A 24,652-nucleotide genomic window follows, 5' to 3' on the forward strand; every position below is an offset into this window, starting at 1 on the left:
AATGAAACTTAAACCATAAGCAGCCTACTTGTTTTATACATGTTCACTGAAGTGCCAAAAGTAATAAGATAACAGTATGCAAAAGGTATGTAGGTGGCGCCACTATACTTTAACATCTTGGAAATGGCCAGACCTGCATCAGTTTTAATCTGACATCTTGTGAGTCAATTCAAATACTGGTTAGGCTGTGTGAATTATTCAAACGGGGCATGATAGTTGGTGGAATGAGACAAGCCATTACCAAAGTTGTGTGGACATTCAATATTCCTTAATCTACACGGTCACGTGTGTAATCGGAATTACACTCAACCACGGGTACTTAATGATCAGGACCAGCTGCGACACTGGCTCAAATCACATCCACAGGTAAACACATATCCAGCAGGACAGTGCAGTGTTCTTTAGCATCCATGGGAGTGACACGGTTAATGCTACAACACTTTGTGATGTGGGTAATTGAACCCTGGAGGATCAACAACATGTGGCATGCTCTGATGTGTCACAGTGCCAGTTGTTTTGGGCTCATGGTAGGATTTAGATGTGATGCAGATCCCATGAGGCCATGAATCCAAGTTGTCAAGAAGGCACTTTGTAGGTTGGTGGTTGTTCCATAATGGTGTGGTGTGTATTCACAAGGCATGAGTTGGGTCCAATGGTTTGCCTGAACATGCCATTGACTGGTAAATGCTACATTGAAGTGCTTGGTGACCATTTGTAGCCTTCATAACTTCATGTTCCCCCACAATGATGGACTATTCTAGAAGAATAATGCAACATGACATTGGTCCCAAGTTGTGTAGAATTGGTTAGGAGCATTCTGGAGCATTCCAATGAATTGTTTGGCCACCACATTCCTCCGACGTGATCCCAATCGAGCTTTAATGTAAAGTAGCAGAGAAGACCATTCACATCGAAGAATCTGCACTTACAAATACAGTATCAGTGAGGACGCTGGGTGTGGTATTGCTCAGAGAATGTCTAGGTCACAGGTTGACATGGAAACGTCTGACACATGAAAAAGGTCTTTCATGGTCAATGTGGACACCTAAGCATATGGACCACCAATTAGTGTACGACTTCCCTCTCCACCCTCTGCTCATGGCACACTTTAAAGTTCTCGAATGGAGTCCATGTGGATGATAAAGTATGAAAACGTTGTTTTTTTTAAAGATGCCTTCTTAGATGGAGCGTTAGCTTCCTTTTTTTTACACCTTCAAAAGGAATTTTATGTCCCTAAAAGAGATTTGTCTAAATATCTTCAATTGAGACATTGTCTCCAAAGCTACCTACCTGACCCCCCCAGACAATTAAGTGTTCCTAAGCTGCTGACTTTTCTCCTCACGTCCCAACCTATAAGAGGAGGTATTTCTAGATGGTATCAACACCTGATTGGGGCATTTTGAAGAGAGATGTTCCCTGCACAGTCCAAATGGGAAGCGGATCTACCTAATAGCGTTACTAAAACAATTTGGAAAGATATTTTCAATTCATGTTTTAAAATTTCCAAATGTATAACTCACTCTGAGATGTATTTTAAGCTAGTCCATAGAGTCTATTTTACTCCAGAACGACTCCATAGGATTTGGCCCGAGACTTTCCCTCATTGTTGGCGGAATTGTGGAATGGTGGGAGACATATTTCATATATTTTGGCTGTGTCCATTAGTGTAGCCTCTCTGGCAGGAAGGTTTTTTTTTATCTCCAAGGTGCTGGGAGTCGCCCTTCCAGTTGATCCCCTTGTAGCTCTTTTTCATTATTATCCCAATAAACTGTCCGTGGGAGATAGTTACCTCATGGGACATATTGTAATAGCTACAAAGGCTGCCATTGCCCAACTATGGACGTCCCCAATATATTGATGATTGAGAATAAGATCCATAAACATTTTGTTTTCGAGACAGCGGATAGTAAATACTCCTCAGCTACCTCCATTTACATGAAATTGTATAAGTGGACCTTATATAGGGAGAAATCCGGTCAAACTCCTATCTATAGTGCTCCTATTGATCTGTCAGTACTTCACTCTCCTGATAAGTAGAGGATTTTGATTAATCACTGATCAATATATAATATGTATGTAACCAGGCATATATGTACCTGATATTATTATGTGTCCTTTAATGTAGGTTTTATTTTTTTGTTCCCCCCCCCTTTTTTTGTTTGTTCCTTTTCATAAATAATTGTAATATGTAAAACCCTTAATAAAAATTATTCTGAAAAAAAAAAAAGAAAACTTTTTTTAAAAGTCCACAATTGCACATGTAGACCTTTTCATGTGTTGAACTTTTCGATGTCAACATTTTGCCAATGCCAACTTTGTTCATGTCAACTTTTTGGTTTTGACCAATGGTCTTTCAACCCAGGCATTGTCTGTCATCTGTCCAGATACCAAAAAGAGCAGGGGTCAACAACTCTCCAGAGGTCTTCACTTGTGAAATCGATACCATGTTGAGTTGCCGCACTTCACCAGGTTAGAGGGGGTCCTACATCATATTGGCGCCTATGCCATGACTTTTGGCACTTCAGTCTATATTACTTATATGTAATGTTTCTGTGTACTTTGCATCAACACCCTTTTAGAAATGCATGAGTACACAATACAGTGGGGCAAAAAAGTATTTGGACAGCCACCGATTGTGCAAGTTGACCCACATAAAAAGATGAGAGAGGTCTATAAATTCCATCATACAGTAGGTACACTTAAACTGTGAGGGCCACAATGGGGGGGAGGAAACCAGGAAATCACATTGTATGATTTTTTTTAAAATAAATTTTTATTAAGTCAAGCAGCAAAGTATACCGCAATTACATTGTAAATTCACAGTGATACAATATACGGTAACAAATAGTTACAATGAAATATGGAAACCAGAATGTAATGTCCAAAGAATCAGAAAACTACATTGTCTTATATTTTTAGAGAAAAAAAATATAGGGGAAAATGTAAAGAATACGAACTCAACCAGAAAGAAACATGAGGGAGCAGGTACACAAAGACAGGGGGTATGCCTCAGATTTGTGACACATATATCAATAGAGCATAGGCACATTGTATGATTTTTAAACAATTTATTTGTATATTCTTGCAGAAAATAAATATTTGGCCACCTACCAACCAGCAAGATTTCTGGCTCTCACAGACCTGTTACTTCATTAAAAAGCTCTTCTATCCTCCACTCGTTACCAGTGTCCAGACTGGTTATCTTTATAAAAGACACCTGTCCACACCCTTAAACCGTCAGACTGCAACTTCTACACTGTGGTCAAGAGCAGAGAGCTGTCTAAGGACCACAGGCATACAATTGTAAAGCTGCTCAAGGCTGGGGTGAGCTACTAAAAATATGCAAGCAGCTTGGTGAGAAGAGGTCAACTGTTGGCGCAATTATTAAAAAATGGAAGAAATACAAGATCACTGACATTCTCCCTCGACCTGGGGCTCCATGCAAGATCTCACCTCGTGGGGTATCAATGATCTTGAGAACGGTGAGGAATCAGCCCAGAACTACATGGGGGGACCTGGTCAATGACCTCAAGAGAGCTGGGAACACAGTCACAAAGGTTACCATTAGTAACACACTACATCGTCATGGATTCAAATCCTGCTACTCAACAAAAGATCCCCCTGTTTAAGCCAGCACTCGACAAGGCCCATCTAAAATTTGCCAGTGACCATCTGGATGATCCAGAGGAGGACTGGGAAAATGTGGTCAGATGAGAGCAAAATAAAACTTTTTTGTATAAACTCCACTCGCCGTGTTTGGAGGGAGATAAGTGGCATCCCAAAAACACCATAACCACTGTGAAGCATGGGGTGGAAACATCATGCTTTGAGGCTGCTTTTCTGCAAAGGGGACAGGACGACTGATTCATATTAAAGACAGGATGAATGGGGCCATGTATCGTGAGATTCTGGGCAAAAACCTAATTTCCTCAGTAAGAGCGTTGAAGATACAACATGGCTGGGTCTTCCAGCATGACAATGACCCCCAAACATACCGCCCAGGCAACTAAGGAGTGGCTCCGTAAGAAGCATTTCAAGGTCCTGGAGTGGCCTAGTCAGTCTCCAGACCTCAACCCAATTGAAAATCTGTGTTGCCCGGCGACAGCCCCAAAACATGCAAATCTAAGGAAGATCTGCATGGAAGAGTAGGCCAAAATACCGGCTACAGTGTGTGCAAACCTGGTCAAGTAATTGCCAACCGAAGTTATACTACAAAGTATTGAGTTTCATTTCATACATTGTGATTTCCTGTTTTTTTCTCCACATTATGTCTCTCACAGTTGAAGTGTACATATGCTGGAAATTACAGACCTCTCTCATCTTTTTAAGTGGGTCAAATCGCACAATCGGTGGCTGTCCAAATATTTTTTTGCCCCTCTGTAGGTGTTTACCAGATAATGGACCAGTTTTTTTTTGCTAAAATTGTCAATTTGTACTAACGCAAACATATACAAATGGAGCCACACTTGTTCATCCCGCTGATATGCCAGGCATGCCGTTTGATGAGACGGGGAAACACGAGCATTTCACATGCACACATGTCCTATTGCCACGAAAGAGGCATCCAAGCATTTTGCACTTATGACAGAATGCTCTGGCGTGTTGGTGGTATGAACAAAAGCAGCTCCACCTGTGAGCAATAAAATTAATGCATGTTATGCTTCAAAATATTGAACAGTGTGCAACAAGACAGGCAGTTTTATCCAGGGCACATCACTTTAGTGAAAATAAGACGTGCACTAGAGGTACAGTGATTTATATAGAAATGACAGCGTCCCATTTTCTCTCCTCTAATTGAATAGCAAAACCCTGCAGTTGCAGGAAAGAACCTCACTGCTGGGTTTTTCAATTTTCCACCATCAAATCAATACCCTCTTAGTGTTCCTATGACAACTGACAGTTTATTATAGTATTACATTAGAATTATTTTCTATACTGTATATTGTGGATGAAAGCATCAACTGTAACTTAGACCACATGTGATAAACTAAAAGGTAGCCATCACACTGTCTACTAAAGTGGCCATATCATTCCAATCACTGAAGGTTACACATTGTTAGATAGAACTCTTGCTGGCTGGTGCCCTTCAAAAGGTAAAACGAAGATTTAAGTTTTAGTAATACTGTAGAAAAAGAAACGGAATCCATTCGTGTTGCTGTATTCTAGAACACGGTTTGTTATTTTTTTTTATTTCATCTCTTTATTTATATACACCGTACAAAAGTTTGGCATTTAAATCATTGCAAAACAAACAGCAATAAGTTTGTCGCAAATACTGAACTTTTATTAATTCTAATTTGATAGATTAATATTTACAACTACAGTAGACACGTGTTTAAAGTTCAACTTCAATGACTCCTGGGATAATTGGGTGAACCTACCCCAAAAAAAAATCAAAAAACATTGCAACACAATATACATATGCTGACCAAACAATAAAAAAGTATAGAACGAATAAAGTCTGAAAAATAAAGATCGGACATATATAACTTTAACCATTGGTGTTTTGTTTTTGTTAACGTTAAGGTATCGGGGGGGGGGGGGAGGAGATATGCAGTGTAAAATCATGCAGTCAGTATTTTCCCTGCACAGAAACAAAAAAACTCACCCAAATCTAATTCTCTCTGCACATGTTACATCTGCCCCCCTGCAGTGCACATGGTTTTGTCCATCTAAGAAGGATTTTGTCAGAAAGAATGAACTAGAATAAACCCCTAAAAGAGGCAATTAAGTCATACCATACCAGAGAGTTGTCTATGGAAATAAGAAAACCACGGGCCCCAGACAGATTTGTTCATGCTGTTTTTCTCCTCGGGTGGTGCGATCGCATCGCATGTGATCGCATTGCACCGCAAAATCGCGTGCAATTGTATAGGGTGCAATGCCATTTACTTTACTATACAGTTGTATGAGTTGCAATGAGATTGAGGCATCCCTCCAGGATCCACGCTGCCTGAAGCATGGCGAGCGTAGAGAGGCGGAACGCGTCCTCCCGACCTTTTCATACCCCCACTATCCACGTCGTCGTGGAGTTGATTTTATATAGTGTGGTGAGCGGAGCGAGCCACCGAGCCCGAAGCGTAGCGAGCCCCGCAAGGGGACACGGAATACATGTAAAGTAATCTGCTGCGCTCGCCACACGATATAAAATCAACTCCACGCCGATGTGGATAGTGGGGGAAAGAAAAGGTCGGTAGGGCGCGTTCTGCTGCGCTCGCCACACTTCGGGGTGGAGTGGATACTGAGGGGGTGCCTCAATCTCATTGCATGTCATGTATAGTAAAGTAAATGGCAATCGCACCGCCAGGGGGGGGGAATAGCAGTGAATATATTACATAGGAAAATCGCATTGCACGCAAAAACGGCATGCAATGCGATTTTCTTACGCAGAATCGCCCACTAAGCTATTTGATAAGTGGGTGCCCTGCTAGGAAACAAGTACAGAGTTTTCTTTGATATTTGTGTTAATATAAGATTTAGCTATACGTAGTAGGATATCTGCCCAATACTCTTCTCTATACTGATCCCTAAGTCTTTTTCCCAAGCCCTTTCAAAAGGTGTGTGTGTGTGTGTGTGTGTGTGTGTGTGTGTGTGTGTGTGTGTGTGTGTGTGTGTGTGTGTGTGTGTGTGTGTGTGTGTGTGTGTGTGTGTGTGTCAGGTTGAATATTTAAAATAGAGTAGAGAATATAAATGTCTCCTTTACACTCAGGGTTATAGTTGAAGAAGCTTTTGTGTCTTACAGGTAGACTGGATGAAACTTTTCAATTGCGTACCGTATATTCAAAATTGTATTGTCTCCAATTTGTATTTCTCACATAGATCTGAGAAATTCTCAAGGGATTCTATAACACGTTTAAACAGTAGTTCTTTATAAGTATTTATATTATTGCAATATTTGACTTTGCAATATTTTAATGACTGATATTAATGCTAATCTTATTGTTTTGTTGATCTGTAATTTGTATCATACTTTGCATGTGATACTCGTATTTAAGTTCTAACATAACATTTGTTTTATAAAGTGCATTTCAATGCAGAATTTCCAGTAACTGAGATTTGTAAATATGCCCAATAGTCTCATAAAACATATGGTTAATGGACTTCTATTACTCATATATTGTTGCCAATGGTTTCTTATCCACCCCTTTCCCTTCACAAAAATGGTCTAGACAGGGTTCCCCCCTTTCTCCTTTCATCTTGGTGCTGGAAACCCCTTGCAGTTACCCTGCGGGACCGCTGCTTATATTCAGGGATATATGCATCAGGAAAGTATTCACAGCACTTCACTTTTTCACCATTTTGTATGATACAGCCTTATTCCGAAATGAAATGGAATAAATTAATCTTTCCCTCAAAATTCTACAAACAATACCCCATAATGACAGCGTGCAAAAAAAATTTTTGTGGAAAATAAGTATCCACAGCCTTTGCCATGAAGCTCAAATTTAGCTAAGGACATCCTGTTTACACTGATTGTCCTTGAGAAGTTCCTACAGCTTAATTTGGAGTCCACCTTTGGTAAGTTCAATTGATTGGACATGATTTGGAAAGGCACATACCTGTCTATATAAGATCCCACACTTGACAGTGCATGTTAGAGCACAAACCAAGCATGAAGTCAAAGGAATTGTCTGCAGACATCTAAGACAGGATTGTCTCGAGGTACAAATCTGGGGAAGGGTACATAAAAAAATCTGCTGCTTTGAAGGTCCCAAAGACCACAGTGGCCTCCATCATCCTTAAATGGAAGAAATTCAGAACCACCAAGACTCTTTCTGGAGCTGGCCAGCACCGTCTCTAAACTGAGCAATCGGGGGAGAAGGGCCCTAGTTAGGGAGGTTACCAAGAACCAGATGGTCACTCTTTTAGAGCTACAGCATGCCTATGTGTAGAGAAGACAACCTTCCAGAAGGACAACCATCTCCGCAGCAATCCACCAATCAGGCCTGTATGGTAGAGTGGACAGGCAGAAGCCGAACTTTAGTAAAAATCACATGGCAGCCCAACTGGAGTTTGCCAAAATACACCCGAAGGACTCTCAGACCATGAGAAAAAAATTCTGGTCAGATGAGACAAAGTTAGAACTCTTTGACATAAATGCCAGATGTTATGTTTGGAGAAAACCAGGCACCACTCAACACCAGGCCACAACCTCATGTGAATATTTATGTACATGTGATTTCTTAGATTCTTATTTGTAATGAATTTGCAAAAATCCTCCCAAAAACATGTTCACATTGTCATTATGGGGTATTGTGTGTAGAATTTTGAGGGAAAAAATGTATTTGTTCCATTTTTGGAATAAGACGGCAACTGTCGTAACGTAACAAAATGTGGAAAAAGCGAAGCACTGTGAATAATTTCTGGATGCACTGTATATACAGTATAATCAATTGAAACGTGTTTCTGTTTGATAACATGATGTTGTCCCCGACCTAGCTACATCCCTCCCTGCTATGGGATACGGTCATTAGGCCTACAACAACTAAATCAACAAGCATTGGCTTAACACCACTAGGTCGACATGCAGCTTTGTCGACATGGGTCAAGGTCGACATGACAATAGGTCAACATGACATTAGGTCGACACAAGCATTAGGTCGACATGGTCTAGGTCAACAGTCAAAAGGTCGACATGGGGTTTTTCACTGTTTTTTGAGCCGGCAGGCGGTATTTCATGACCTACCATCCACTAGGGCGTGGCAGGTGAATAAAATAGTGTGCCGGGCTCAGCGAGGCACCGTGCCCGAAGCATCGCGAGCGAAGCAAGCGATGTGAGGGGATGCGGTGCACTTCAAACTGTGTCCATGTTGACTTTGTCGACATTCGGGGGGAAAAAGTGAAAAACCCCATGTCGACCTAATGCTTGTGTCGACCTGGACCCATGTTGACCCAATGCTTGTCAAGCTAATTGTCCAAACCAAGTTGTCCAGACCAAACGATCCACACCTTCTGCTATAATGAATGCCATAGCTACATTCAGCTCATTGTAGGATAACGCATGGATATTCATACATCTGAAATCCTTTCATTGTCCACTTTTTGACAACCTTTAACACTACTATTTGTTTTATTACAATTCCATGTCACTCATCAATCTATAAAATACCTTGGTATTTATAGTACTATATATAGTCTTCATGCATTAAACTTCTAACCTATTTTGAAGAAAACACTGTTCCAATTGGATAATTGGTTGCACGTACCTCTCTCATTGCTTTGAATACTAGCACTCTTTAAGAGTGTAATATTTCCCAATTCAAATGCTCCCATTACCCATTTCTAAGGCAGGTGTCAAAACATGCTCTAAAGCCTTTAGTAAATGAATTTGGTTATATTGAGAAAACCCAAAGATTTCGCAGCTATGTTTAATACAAACGAGAGCATCAGGGAGATTGGGTCTTCCTAATCTACCGCCTTCTCTTCTGCAGCCTTCTCCCATTGATTGTTAAATCATGGATTTTTTGTTAGATGAGTCACTTTGCCCTGTACAGAAACACTGCTCTGCCTTCACAGAGCGTCTATATTTCCTTATATACCAGGGCTGGGCAATTGCGGTCCTCCAGATGTTGATGAACTACACAGCCCAGCATGCCTTGCATCAGTTTCAGCATGGCCACATAGCAAAACTAATGCAAAGCATCCTGGGATGTGTAGTTCACTAACATCTGGAGGGCCGCAATTGCCCAGCCCTGTTATATACTAAACAACTTTTTTCTAAGACACATGTGCAACTTGGCTAGCAGTCACCAGGAGATTAGGCAGGGGTAACCCAGACTCCATGCCGGACCTTCATGATACCTGTTTTTAGTAAAGGAAATGTAAAGGAATCAGGGTCATTTCAGACAACTTTTATCCGTGCAACCACAAATTTCATATTTCCAACTCCCAATCTTTTAATATATTTACAACATTTTGCCTCCAGTAAATCTCATCAGTCCTATACTCGGAACTAGGGAGGCCAATCCTGGCCCACTTTTGTAAACTTGGGATTTTACTTGCATCCCATAAGTAAAACCCACCACCGGGTACTACTGCATACTCTGCCTGGAGTTTGTGCTTTACGGGTGTATACCCAAATTACGTACGTACCTCTCTTCACCTCTTGTATCATATTATATATTGTAAATGTAAAACACTTGAAATATCTTAATAAAATGTTATTTATAGAATAAACAAGTTACCTGTCTCTAATTGAATGATTTCAAGTAGCTAATCCATAAATAATACAGGCTTCACCGCTTACTCACAAAACAAAAGGACCTCCAACCCTTCATGCTACTAGAATAACAAACGCATAAAAAGGTTCTAATAAAGCTTTAACTGACAGATTTCTGTAGAATTTTCTACCATAACAGAAAAAAATACCCTAATTTCATTGCAGGTTGGAAGTTCAAGTCTCACGTTTTCACGTCACTCTAGAAATCATATTTTGGATGATAAAAATAAAGACAACATTCATCTGAAATAAGCTGGAATTATTTGCAGTTGAGCAAATGTATATTTGTTTTGATTTTAAGGTCTTGCAAAGTTGAGGCCTATGTGCACAAGAAAAATATTAAACTATCTATAACCTTGTGTCAACAAATGATGCTACTGGGAATGGTTACTGAACTAATTTTCCAAAGAAAATTAATTACTTATGACTTACAGTTGTGAAAGCAAACAACGTAAGTCTGGATTAAGAGACTTTTAATTTCTGCTTGGAGTAGCTATTAAACCGATTTCGTATAAATCAAACTATGTCATGGAAAGCGGGGCAACGATGAAACCCTAGACAATGACTGACAGAGAAGATTGTGTATTTATAGAGCAGATGCAGGGAAAGGTCACAGATATTAATCATTATCTAATAAAATTTGATTTGAGTTTCTAAAACAATATTTCCTATACTTGCAAAAAAAAATGTTGACTGTGGCCAGATTTAGACTACATCAAATTGCAAACTGAAAGCAAAACTTTGCCATGTGCATCTGGGTTTCCAGACACAGAGACAAACTCGTACTCTACTACGTGTCCACGTGTAAAAAGATCACGAAGCAGATTTACTAGCAAGTGTAACCTGAAGCTAAACTGGTATTACGCCCTCAGATGACTTTCATTTATTAACTTGTACAAACCTCCAGGAACTTTTACAAAATACTAGATTTATCTTTCTGGGTGTCCTCCATGTTTTTAAGTAGCATTACAATGCTTATTTCCCTTATGTGCGGTACTCTCCCTGCTGTCTTCTAACTGCATTCAGAGAACCGCACTTCAGTGATTGAAGAACTAGAAAGCAGAGCACATGTAACAGTTAGCAGCAAAATTCTAAGTACATAATGTAGGAGTATTGTCATTAGTAGAAATGAATGAACACTGGTGAGAAGAGATGTGGCTATAGATGGTAGGTTATACCCCTTTCACACAGCACTTGTTAAATGGTATATTGCCATTTTTTTTCCATTATAAAATGTTTAAGGCTGCATTGGGAAAGCACCAGAGTTCATTTACAGCTTAAAGATAGCCAGTATTTCAAAACGTTTAAAAAGCAGTCTCCTACATGTTTCAGAGCCGTTTTTTATGCATTGAGAATGGCTCTAAAACGGTATTCAGTAAAAACAACAAATTACAGACCTGTGATAGGCTGTCCCCTGCATTCTGCCTTGAAACGTGTTCAGGGATTAAACGGGTTGACTGATGTGAATGGAACTTAAACGTTATTTAAAGCGGAAATGTACTGCAATGTGAAGGCTGAGACCCATTTTAAATCCAGTTTAAAAATACCGGCTTTTGAAACATTTTGGCAGTGTGAAAGCGGTATTAGAGAGCTGTAATTGACATGCAAGAAGAGGGCTGTGAGAACAGGAAGGTAGAGGGCCCTGCCACAAAATACAGAGAATTTTTTTCTCTAAAGCAAAGGGTAAAATATATCTAGGATGGGGAACCTTCGGCCCTCCAGCTGTTGTTTAACTACATATCCCAGCTATAGTTTAAGCAAGGCCAAATAGCAAAACAGTAGCAAGGCATTCTGGGATGTGTAGTTCAACAACAGCTGGAGGGCCAAAAATTCCCCATCCCTGATCTAGCAGGTAATTAAACTTGCCCAACTGGTATCTATTTTTGGCCATTTTTAAACAGATAATATTTTTGTTGAAAAACTTATGCCACAGCCACTGTAATTAATGTGTATTAAAAGAATCAATTTTAAAACTAATAAAATCAACATGAATAGGGTTGACGTGAGTTTTTCAAAAAAAATTTAAAAGGTGGTTTTTCACACTTTAGTAAAGAATGTGAGAATATAATAATGTCCCGAGCGAAGTTAGCCATGCATACATATGTCCACATAGACACCCAAAAAAAGTGAATAACTTATGCCGACCATATTCATGTCCATGTTGACCTAAAGCTTATGTTGACTTTCTGCCAATATCAACCTAGGGTATGTCAACCATCCTTCGGTGTTGACCATTAGTGGTTGACCTAGACATTGCCGATCATGTATACCCATAACCACTTTGAACTGCTCAGTTTATAGAACTGAATATACCCATTACTCATTAAACTCTGAATCCTATACCTTGCAGAACCACAGCTGTTGCAACAGCAATATGTAGGTTGCTAAAACAGATGAATTGTAGAATTATTGCAGTTGATTTGTAAGGGAAAATATTAAATATGGACATACAAGGTGTACAACATGAAATTAAGCAGGACAACTACGTGGAGTGGAGCCCCTGCTCATGAGACATATCATAATCTTGTACTCTTTAATAAGCACAAACATTGTCCTACTGATTTACATTAGGGATTTGTGTGAAACAGGAATAATCATCAGAGTGCGAGAGATAGATTAATCATATGCGGTTCAAAAATAACAGAGCGACAACTGAAATGACCCCTCATGGACAAAACTCATCTCTTCTAGTTATTTCACACATCCGTCAAGCTTCCAGTTACTGCAAGGAAAGCATTACATATAGTAGGTGCTTATGGAATATACAGACTGTAATATAATCTACAATCCATTTCCTGGATTTATAAAGGAGACGCAGCAGAGCTTCAGATTCTGGCAAGATCTTTGATTTGGACTGTTTTCAACTTTGTAGAACAGACATTACCACCATCAACAACAAAAAATGATGTTATATAACTAAAGCAGAAAGCGCAGATGACCAAAAAGTTTCTACATTCCATACAAAAATACTATGTATAAACAGGATCATATACTGTACATATATATATAATCACTCTATCCAGGGAACTACAACACAGTACCGTATACATGTACATTCATGTTGCAGTCATTTCTCTGATACCTTCTACCATTTGTTTGCCAACTTTACAGACACTGTTGCTTCTAAGATGCTCTGAATCTTCCTCCTTTAACCTCGCCCATTGAACCTAATTTCTCTATCACTACTATGGTGTTTGGCTGGATTTGGATCTCTCACTGCGGCAAACTTATTTTCCATCCCCTCTCCATTAGACTATTGCTCTATCATAACTCCATCTTTTAAGGTTCTACTCACCAAATGCAATCTGGATATTGACCTTCGTTCCAAGGCCTCCTCCTCTCTCCCACCTCCACCCTCTCCTACCCTGGACAATCGGACTTTATAATTCCACCCTGATGTCTGCTTTTAAGTCTTCTGCTCCAGCTGTTACTCTCAGACTACGTTGTTCGGAACCCAAACCTTGTCTTTCCAACCTCACCTGCTATCACTAGAACTGTGCTTGGACTGTTTAACAGTACTGGAGAAGGTAATGCAACAAATAACAACTTCAAATTTGTGCTTTTATTCCAGAGAACCACCATATCTCATGATAAAATATCATACTTGAAACCTCTTATTTTCTCGCAATTATCCAACCAATGTTTATATTTTTTTTATAAAAAAAAAAACCCTGACTGGTCAGCCTGAGCAGAGATTCTGGGGTAGTGGAGACCTGCCAATGAAGGAGTTCCCCCTCCAGAATTTACCTGTTCAGGGTAAAGCCTGGGGCTGTCCTTGATGCTTTTGATCCCGCGGGGCCACGCATCGGGATGAAATTTGCATCGAAGGCAGTCAACATACTTCGATTCAGGGTCATTTTGGATTTGATTTCGATTCAATTTTGCTTCTATACGCAAAATCAAAGCGTGTGTATCAGTCTTGTAGTCTACAGCAAGTATCTGATTTAGTTTGTGACTTTTCAAGTATCACATTAATACAGCACTTGAAACGCGAGGGGTGGCGGTACACGTCCTCCGACCTTTTCATACCCCCACTATCCACGTCGGCGTGGAGCTGATTTTAGATAGTGTGGCGAGCGCAGTGAGCCACCGAGCCCGAAGTGTGGCGAGCGCAGCGAGGCCCACGAGGGGACGCGGAATACATGTAAAGTAATATGCGTGCGCTCGCCACGCTTCGGGCTTAGTGGCTTGCTGCGCTCGCCACACTATCTAAAATAAACTCCACGTCAACGTGGATAGTGGGGGTATGAAAAGGTCGAAGGGTGCGTACCGCCGCCCCTCGCGGGCTCGCTGCGCTACCCACGCTTCCGGTTCACGTTGATAGTGGGGGTGGTGTAGGGGTGCATTTGACATTGAAAGCACCCATTAGGCTGCTTATATAATAAAAAATCGTATTGGGGGGTGCATTTAACATTGTAAGCACCCATTAGGGTGCTTATAAAATAAAAAATCGTATTGCATCGCATGCGGCTATATGGCATGTGATGTGATGCGATGGCATAAGATGCCATAAAATGGAAAAATTGGGCACCGTGCTAGGAAACAAGTACCGGATAAGTTTTTATGGATCGTGCCTTCTCAACTTTGATTTTCTAAATGACTAGTAACTCAAGAGCATGGGGTTTATGTATCAGCTTATTTATTTAGGAAACATGGAGACAAAAAATAGTAAATTCATTTTTAGATATGATAAATACATATTGTGGTATAAGAAAAATAAATGTTTCTGATACTTGTGGAATCTCCTTATTAACCAGCAATAATTGATTGCATAACCTGAATATAAAAACATATAGCTCTGCAAAATGACATGACCACTGACACAGGTTTTAAAGGGTTTTAGAGATATGGGTCTTGCATTGGATGTAAGAACGCAATAATTTTGGAATGAAGATGACCAAGGTCTAAATCAGGCTTGTCCAACATTGGCCCTCCAGATGTTGTGAGACTACACATCCCAGCATGCTTTGCCACAGTTTTGCTATTAGAGAATGCTAAAACTATTGCAAAGCATACTGGGATGTGTAGTTTCACAACATCTGGAGGGCCAACGTTGGACATGCCTGGTCTAAATAAATGGAAAAAAGTGCAATATCAGAGATTTTTTGACTTGCCATACATACAAATGTAATTTATGCAATTGAGTGCAACTGCAAAAACTTCTATATACAATAGATCGAACCAGCAGACCATTAAAAATCATAATATTGAAGCACCTCCGTAATATAAAAATAGGGCTGGAAACTCACGTATTATCGTCATACAATTCATAACCACGACATAAAAAACATAAAAAAAGTTTATGTTTTACGTAAAGTGACACTAGATATAAGAGGTGGTAACCACTTCGCTAAATTGGCAAGATAAGAAACGTCCATGATATTTGACTATAGCACTTTAAATCCCACAGGGCTAAACAAAGATTTTGAAATTAAATGTTTTTTATCATTTCATTAATTTAGTCTTTGTGATGTTTTTCTTTGTTTTATCTTTGTAGTATTATATCTGTTTTAATTCTATGTATTTTATGTTTTTGAGGCAATGACTTAAGAGAATGTCCATGATCTTGAAGTCTTCACTTATGTGCTTTAGGAATATGGCCGCTACTATGGAAACTCTTCCCCCCAGTGCCGTATCAAAGGAGGGGGGGGTGGGGGGAGAGAGAATCCGGATTACCTAATTAGATTTTAGTTGTAGATACTCTATGTCTGGTATTAGGCTTCACTTGTTCAATTGGATGAAATGTAATGGGAGGAAATTTTTTTTTTTTGCGTTTTTTTTTCCGCAAAATATGCAGTTTTCGGGCATTTCCCGAAAATCGCATATTTTATAGGGTGCGATTTGCGGCAAAAAATCTCACTTTTTGCCGCGAAATCGCACATATTGAAGTGGTGATTTTTAGTCACACTTCAATTCGCATCCAGATGTTTTCCCATTGGAAAGCATCTAACTCACACATGTAATAGGGTGCGATTTTTGGTAAAATCGCAAAAAAATTAGACCAGGTTCTGGCTGGCGAGTTTGACAGAACCATGCACAGATCATTGTGATCTGTGCATGGTTCTGTCCAAAAAAAAGGGTTAAAATTAAAAAATGGGAAAAAAAATGCGTGGGGTCCCCCCTCCTGAGCATAACCAGCCCCGGGCTGAAAGAGCCTGTCCTGGTTTCATAAAATCACAGAAACAAGCAAGTTGGGGTTCTGTGGATTTTATAAAACCAGCACCAGGCTCAAGGGCCGGTCCTGGTTCCCAAAATACGGGGGACAAAATGAGTAGGGGTCCCCCTATTTCAAGAACCAGCACCGGGCCCAACCAGCCAGAAGGGTAATGCCACAGCAGGGGGGGAGACTTTTTATGCAAGTCCCCCCAGCCAAAGCATTCACCCCCTGACCGGTCAGCATGGGCAGGGGTCCTGGGGAAGTGGGGACCACCCCAAAGAAGGGGTCCCCCCCCCTCCAAAACTTACCTGCCCATGCTGAAGCCCGGGGCTGTTCTCAATGCCCCTGGGCGGTGGGCATCGAGCTGATACTGGTGTAAAAAAATAGATGAAAAACTATTATCTTATACCGTGGAACTATGAGTCCCAGCAAGCCTCCCCCGCATGCTGGGACTTGGAGAACCACAAGTCCCAGCATGCGGGGCATTAAAGGGCCCGCTGGCACTTGTAGTTCCACAGTAAAAGAAATAGTTAAATAAACACACTGACACCCATTTAAAATAAAACTTTAATACATACAAAGCCCATACATACTGATACTTACCTATCTTGAGCCCGTAGGTAGGTCCCAGGGTCTTGATCCGGGGCCTCGTCCTGGTCCGGATCTATGTCAGCATTCTTCTCCATGTCAATGTCCGTGTCGTCGTCCGGTTCGGGGTCCGAAGAAATCCATGGGGGACCTGTGGAAGGAAATCCTACTCACCCAGGTCGTCCATGGAAGATCTGAAGTCTTGATCCGACGTAGTCCTGGACTTTTGTCACCTTCTGTGACACGCCGGCATCTCCATCGGCTCCCCGCATCGGACTGTCAGAGGCGCAGAGATGTTTCATCTTCCGCGCCTCTGCATAGAATGATTCTATTGGCCGCTAGGCGGCCAATCAGGAGCTGACTTTCTCAGATCCTGATAAAGATATACCATATATCAAAACCGGTCGGCCAGCAGGTGGAACATCGGGATAGAAGGACTTTCTGCACATTGTAAGGATAACCAGGCCCACCAGGGACGCCTGTTGATTTTCCATCGTGCCTGGTTTGTCTGCAATTTCATTGTGGACCACCACCTTTGGTGAGAGTCTTGAACTACCCGATACCCTTGTTTTTATTATTTTATTTGTGTATTAAAAAATGTGCTACACCATGATTCATTTCCTCTGTCTTATATACTGAGTGAAAACGGAAGAAGAGGTTGTGTCTGATCCAGTGATGACAGCAGTGTCCCCCCTCCCTATGTGATACTAGTCTACCATAAACAGTAGACCTTCTGCTTTTGGTACAGGTCCTAATGTTCTGGCACTTGATTGCTTTTTGGTGAATTGGAACTTAACAATACTTCCCAGAGGACTGGAAAACAGCGAATGTAGTCCCACTGCACAAAAGTGGAAGCAAGGAAGAGGTAAGCAACTATCGACCAGTGAGCCTTACATCAGTAGTAGGGAAATTGATGGAAACACTCTTAAAACAAAGAGTTGTAGAATATCTCAAAACCAGCAATTTACAGGATCCAAAACAGCATGGGTTTACTGGGGGAAGATCATGTCAAACAAATCTTATTGACTTTTTTGACAGGGTGACAAAAGTAATAGATCAAGGTGGGGCTGTAGATGTCGCTTATCTAGACTTTAGTAAAGCTTTTGACACTGTCCCACATCGCAGACTGTTAAATAAACTTGAAAGCTTGGGATTGGATTCTAAGATAGTTGATTGGATAAGAGCGTGGTTGCAGGACAGAAAACAGAGAGTTGTAGTAAACGAAGTACAGCCAAAGGAGGGAAAGGTTAGTACCCCAGTGATCTGTACTTGGACCGGTGCTTTTTAATATCTTTATTGGTGATAATGCAAATGGAATTGAGGGTAAAATGTGCCTTTTTTGCAGATGACACAAAGGTATGCAACAGGGTAGACACACAAGGAGGGGTAAAACAAATTATTGAGGATCTAGGTAGATTAGAGGAATGGTCAAGATCATGGCAACTACAGTTTAATGCCAAAAGAAAAATCCAAAATCATGCACTTGGGTCTCAGAAATCCAAAGACTAAATATAGTATAAATGGCACTATAATGGAAACTACTGAGGAAGAGAGGGATCTAGGTGTCACTATATCAGGGGACTTAAAAGCAGGTAGGCAATGTAACAAAGCAATGAAGAAGGCAAGTCAGATGCTTGGTTGCATAGGGAGAGGTATCAGCAGTAGAAAGAAAGAAGTAATAATGCCACTGTATAGGTCCTTGGTACGACCTCACCTAGAGTATTGTGTTCAGTTCTGGAGGCCATATCTCCAGAAGAATATAAATACACTAGAGACTGTACAAAGAAGGGCAACTAAAATGGTGCATGGCCTACATCACAAAACGTACCAGGAAAGACTAAAATATCTTAATATGTATACTTTAGAGCAGAGAAGGGAAAGGGGGGACATGGTAGAAACTTTCAAATATATCAAGGGTTTTAACAAGGTACAGGTGGGAGACATTCTTCACAGGAAGAGGAGCAACAGAACAAGAGGACATGCACTGAAACTAGAGGGAGGAAGATTCAGGGGAAATGTGAGGAAGAATTACTTCACAGAAAGAGTAGTAGATAAGTGGAATAGCCTACCATCAGAGGTGGTAGACGCAAATACAGTAGTACAATTTAAACATGCTTGGGATAAGCATATTGATATCCTTACAAAAAAATAAGGATCAAATATGGTTTGAGGTAACATGTTTAAAAAAGGGGCAGACTAGATGGGCCAAGTGGTTCTTATCTGCCGTAAAATTCTATGTTTCTATTATATGGTATTTGCTTTCTTTTGGGTACCCCCTTTTGAGAGAAACTCATCCATGTGAGTTCAGCACCCAGGAACACATCTGCCTACCATGTAAAATCGAACCCTACATACCTAAAGTACTGTAGGTCTTGAAAGGTGAAGTAAGTAACTAGAATTAATAAGCCATGAGAACAAGTATGCCATTTAGTGTTGCAAATTACTGATTTTATTATATATATATATATATATATATATAAATATATATAAATATATATATATATATATATATATATATATATATATATATATATATATATATATATATATATATATATATATATATATATAATAAATATGTTAACAACTGTGCAGGATTACATAAAAGTGTCCAGTCATTAATCAATTAGCATTACTGAACATCACCACGATATCATATGTCCACACTCCAATGAAATCAGATCCTTTCAACAAAACTACACAGACTAGTAAATTAAATGGACAGGTCTCTGGATATTGTGTTGAATTGGATTTTTTTTAAACATGGCTTGAAAATAAATCCCAACAGAAATATTTATAAAATTAAGAAATAGATTTAAGAATTCAATTATCCAATACATTTTTAAAATGTTGCACAAACCTGTGCATAAAAAATTGTAATGATTTGTAGAATAAAAAAGGATAATTTTTTTAGTAAATATTTAACCATAAACAGACTACTCATTTTTTTATAAGTAAATAGTGCATTACAGAATTTGTACATAAAATAAAGCAGGTTTAGATAATGATAGCTGAAAAAAATTAGATTACATATAAATTTAGATTTTCTAAAAAAAATAAAAAAAAATCTATTGCTATTTGCAAATAGCAATAGAAAAATACATACACAAAATGATATAATAAAAACGTAATATTTCTTAATATTTTGTATTGGATTTGTAATTCAAACTACTAAATTGCACAGCCGCTAAAATATAAATTAAAATAATAACTCACTAAATAAATAACATAAAGAATAACGTTTTTGACACTTTTGCATTAATTAAAAAGCAATGTTTAGCAGCTACTCCAAAAATGATGGATTACGGAGATTAAATAGTCAGCACTGCCTTACCTGGTACATTCCAACACCAATGTGTTTGGGTTCGATTTTCACAAGCTCAGCTAACGGATCTTGTACACGTCTTGCTATGGAAACTAAAAAAAAAGAATAGGGAAACAAATGCAGTTTTATGCGAAAGTCAGTTCCAAATAATTATTGCAGTTTTGATTTTCTACTTCAGACTAATAAATGTAATTTCACTAAAGCAGTTCATTCAGACAAACATTTGGCAATATTATAAATGTGCTTTTAAAATAAAAAAACACACCTAAAACAATTTATATTTTTAATTTGTATATTATATGTAGCATGCTAAAAAAAAGGTTTTGTGAATGTAGTATATTATGTAAATATATGTACAGTCTCAACTCAAAGCAATTTCATTCAATGTTGATAAAATGATATCAACATTTCATGGAACATCCCTAAAATCCTGTCTAATTTTAATCAAGTTAATGGAGGCAACAGGTCAAATATAATGAATGATAAACTGTTACCTGCATTTCCTCATCCAGTGGTTATTACCATATATCTAAGGTCGAAGAAAGCTAAGGAGGGTATTCAATGACAGTCGGAGGGTATTCAAAGATAGTCGGAAAAATTGACAAACATCTATTCAATGCAGCCATTTCTGACTGCATTGAAGCCGGTGCAGATTTGACTTTTTAAAAAGTCAACTCTGCATTGTCGAATCCGTGGCCGTTTTCGATAAAATACATTATAGATTCAACAATGTCAACTATCAGATTGTTTCCACAAGTCAGAAGATTGAATTCCGACTGTCAGATTGACCGATATTCCGACAGACAGAAACGTTCTAAAAGTCGGAATCAACATATATGTTTATGTTTATGTTTATCAAGACCACTTCTCCATAAGCTTTCTATTGATACTGATAAGACCAAAACAGATCTCGCAAAGCTCATTGGACTGTAACCAGGAATTTAAAATAGATTCACTCATTTCATTCAAAACAAAGTATTTAATTTTTTATGAAATTACTGCACATGTATGTGACACAACACATTAAATGGCATTTGACTGAGGTATTATAATGTTGGAGCACATTTTCCAATCAGTATAGGTTTGGACGCCAGTCCTTTAGGAGGCTAGTGTGTCTAGTATATGAAGGGTCTAGTTTGTAAAGGGTCAGCTTAACATTAATAACAGCGTTATACCAGCATTAATCCAAAGGAAAAAAAAAGACAAACAACAAACCAACATTACTACAGAAGGACTGCATTACAAGCACAAACCTCAGGTTCATTATGTGGCCACACCCACCAGTTCTGCTCCCATGAGACCAGGTCATTTATGACTATATCAAAATAGTGATTCCCAAATTATCCGACTTTCATGGTCCCCTGCAAAAGGTGTTTTTATCATGTGTCCCTCCTCCAACAGTATATTTCCACCTCAGTGTGCTATTCCTGTAATGTATACCTCCACAGGTTGCACACCCTGCCACCAGTGACCTACACAGTGCACCCCAACTGGTTGCCTCGGATGGTTCCCCTGCAGGCAGGATGTGCTTCACGTGGATGTTTCCATACACTGTATATTATATACTACACAAGCATCAGCTTTCCCATATCTTCATTGGGTCCTTATATAGCTCACCTCCCACATGTAACCTTCGTAGTGCGCCCAACATGGCTGCCTCATCTGGTATACTTGTGGATGGGATGAGAAATACTGTACATGGACCTGACTGTCTTAATGGGACCCTATTCTACACTGCAATCCCTTAATTTTGTGTAATTTCTTCTAGGGGTAACCTATTTCACCCAGTATAATCCTATGCAGTGCACCTTAGATGGCTGCCTCACCTGGTACTTTGTTAGGGTGGAATACACAACTTGTGGAAGCTATTATCCAAAATGCCTGCACCAAAACTGCATTGTGCCTTCTGGCCCTGAAGAAGCTTAACTGCGAAGCGCGTGCCGGCAAGCGGTGCGCAGGCAGTTGTGCTGTTTATTATTTTCTTTACCATTGCATTTTGATTTGTGTACTACAGTGTGTAACCTTGGAAGCCCTTATAAGGGCTCCAACGTATACCTGTACCTCAGTGGATATACCCCACCTTGGGATATCCAACTCTCCTTGCTACTCTCCGCCTGAATGCCACTAGTGGAGGTTGTGTTTCCACACTCCACCCTAGAATCCGTACTCTGAGCTGGTTCATTTACGTGCCGTGTCACTAGGTTTGGGGTTGAGATCTCTCTGCCATTTGGGACAGAGGTGACACCCCATTATTTGACACCCCAGCTTGTGAGATACCTACTCCAGGTGACCTACATAGCACCTGTGATTCTGCATTCTTACGGTCAGAGAGGCATCAGTGGTGACTGTGTTTACCCCGGTCCACGGACGGGGACACACTTTACCCCAGAATCTCCATTATCAGCTGTTCAGGCACTGGGCCACATCACTATTGGTCATAGGGTCGAGGTCTCTCTGCCATTTAGACAGAGACGACACCCTATTATTAGACCCTAGTGACCCTACTGCCTGGCATATGTGCCCTTTCTAGATATACACAGCACTCAAGATTCTGTTCTGTGTCATGGTACACTGATACATACTGAGGTCCTACCACATATAGAGCTATTGGCAATTTATAACTTAGCTCCTCTGGGTACCCCAGCTATTCGCTCAGCAGGTAGAGATCTTGGATCCACTGCACGAACTGGGGCATTTACACACTGACCAGCCTTTATACGTCATAATAAACTTACAGCCACTTCTGCCTGCCACCTTAGTTTTAATATAAGTGTGTTACCCTACCCTGTTATGTTATATGTCTTTTAACTATTTTTTCGCAGCCTTTTATATAAAGTTAAATAAAAGTTAAATTTTACATACTTACCTTATCTTTACGGTGCACCCACACAAGGACACTCTTTCTCTTCTTTATCCTCATGCCTACTGTGCTATCAAGGCATTTATTTTTTGTCTATTGCTGTACTACCCAAATCCTATGCATTTTTTTATGTCTGTAAAGCGCCTTAAGTCCTGTTGGAGAAAGTGTGCTATATAAATAAAACTTACTTTCCTCTCTGTGGATTCTTGGGGTCATTTACCATAGTATAATATATGGAAGTGTCCATAATTGGTGGTACAGTTGGTAGCTTCTGGGCTAGTTTGTAGCAACAGTATACTTTGTAAAGATATTGCTATTCATAAGGTTGAGTGGTAAGGTCCTGTGGCATTACCTATACTCTGATCATCAACTCATTAGCAGCTACATTATGGCTCAATGATGTCACTAGCACCTGAAGGACATTAATGTGCCTCTATCTCCGTTTTGTCACTTGCACCTAAGTGAATTAAAAGGTCCGCTTTCTCAGTGATGTCACTGGCTCCTAATTTACGTGACGATCTGCTGCCTCAGTGGAGTCAGTAGCGCCTAGAAAATGCAGAGCATAGAAGGGCCCCTTTATAAATGACGTCACTAGCAATTATGTGAATGTGTGGGTCTCCCGATCACTGCTTTTGCTACCTCCTTTGTGAATCGGGTGGCAACTTGCTTATTGATCTCAGTATCCTGAAATGGGTGCCGGACGGCTCCCCGACAGTCGGGATTCTGACAGTCATTACTCTGACGTCGGAATCCCGACTGCTCCCTCATGGGGGTCCATGACCCCCATAGAGGGAGAATAAAATAGGTGGCAAGCGCAGCTTGCCACCGTGCCCGCAGCGTGGTGAGCGCAGCGAGCCCGCAAGGGGCTTCATTGCGCTCCCCCGCTGTGCAGTCGGGATTCCAACATCATAGTAATGACTGTAAGACATCATAGTAAGACATTCTGGGCTACTTTCTGAAGACTATTGGTGCATCTCCCAGAATGGGTACATCAATTGTGGTTGACAGGTATATGTTAGCAGAGTTATATGTTAGCTGGATTATATTAGCAATCCTAGTTTAATATTTTTTATATTTAAAATTGTGAAACAGTTCAAATATTTGATGGTCTGTGTGATTTCAAAACAAAGTATAATAGCAGCAATTCTCCAATTTAGACAACATTTCACCATCAATACAATACAAAGAACTGAAAATAATATTTTTAACCCCTTCCCGACATTTGACGTATATATACGTCATGGCCGGGATGTACTTCCCGACACATGACGTATATATACGTCATGACTTTAAACTGTCCCCGCGTCTATAGACGCGGGGACAGAGGGACGATGTCTGCTGTCCCTGACAACAGACATGTCCCTGCATGCCCAGGGGGGGCTGCGATGCCGCCCCCCCGTCGGCGATCGCTGTGATTGGCTGTTCAGTGTGAACAGCCATTCACAGCGTTTTCCTGTGTTACCGGCGAATCAGACGCTCGGTAACACAGGTGTCAATCACCGC

General features: G+C 40.1%; 1 protein-coding gene across 1 annotated transcript in view; it reads right to left on the reverse strand.

Moving 5' to 3' along the window:
• SRBD1 (S1 RNA binding domain 1) overlaps positions 1 to 24,652 on the reverse strand; it is a 211,172-nt gene that overhangs the window by 66,765 nt on the left and 119,755 nt on the right. Inside the window, exon 17 of the mRNA XM_083175725.1 lies at positions 20,299 to 20,381. Coding sequence (XP_083031851.1) covers positions 20,299 to 20,381 — 83 coding nt within the window. The remainder of the gene's footprint in view (positions 1 to 20,298; positions 20,382 to 24,652) is intronic.

This window comes from Crinia signifera, chromosome 3 (genome assembly GCF_055691185.1).
Source record: "Crinia signifera chromosome 3, ASM5569118v1, whole genome shotgun sequence".
Lineage (NCBI taxonomy): Eukaryota > Metazoa > Chordata > Amphibia > Anura > Myobatrachidae > Crinia > Crinia signifera.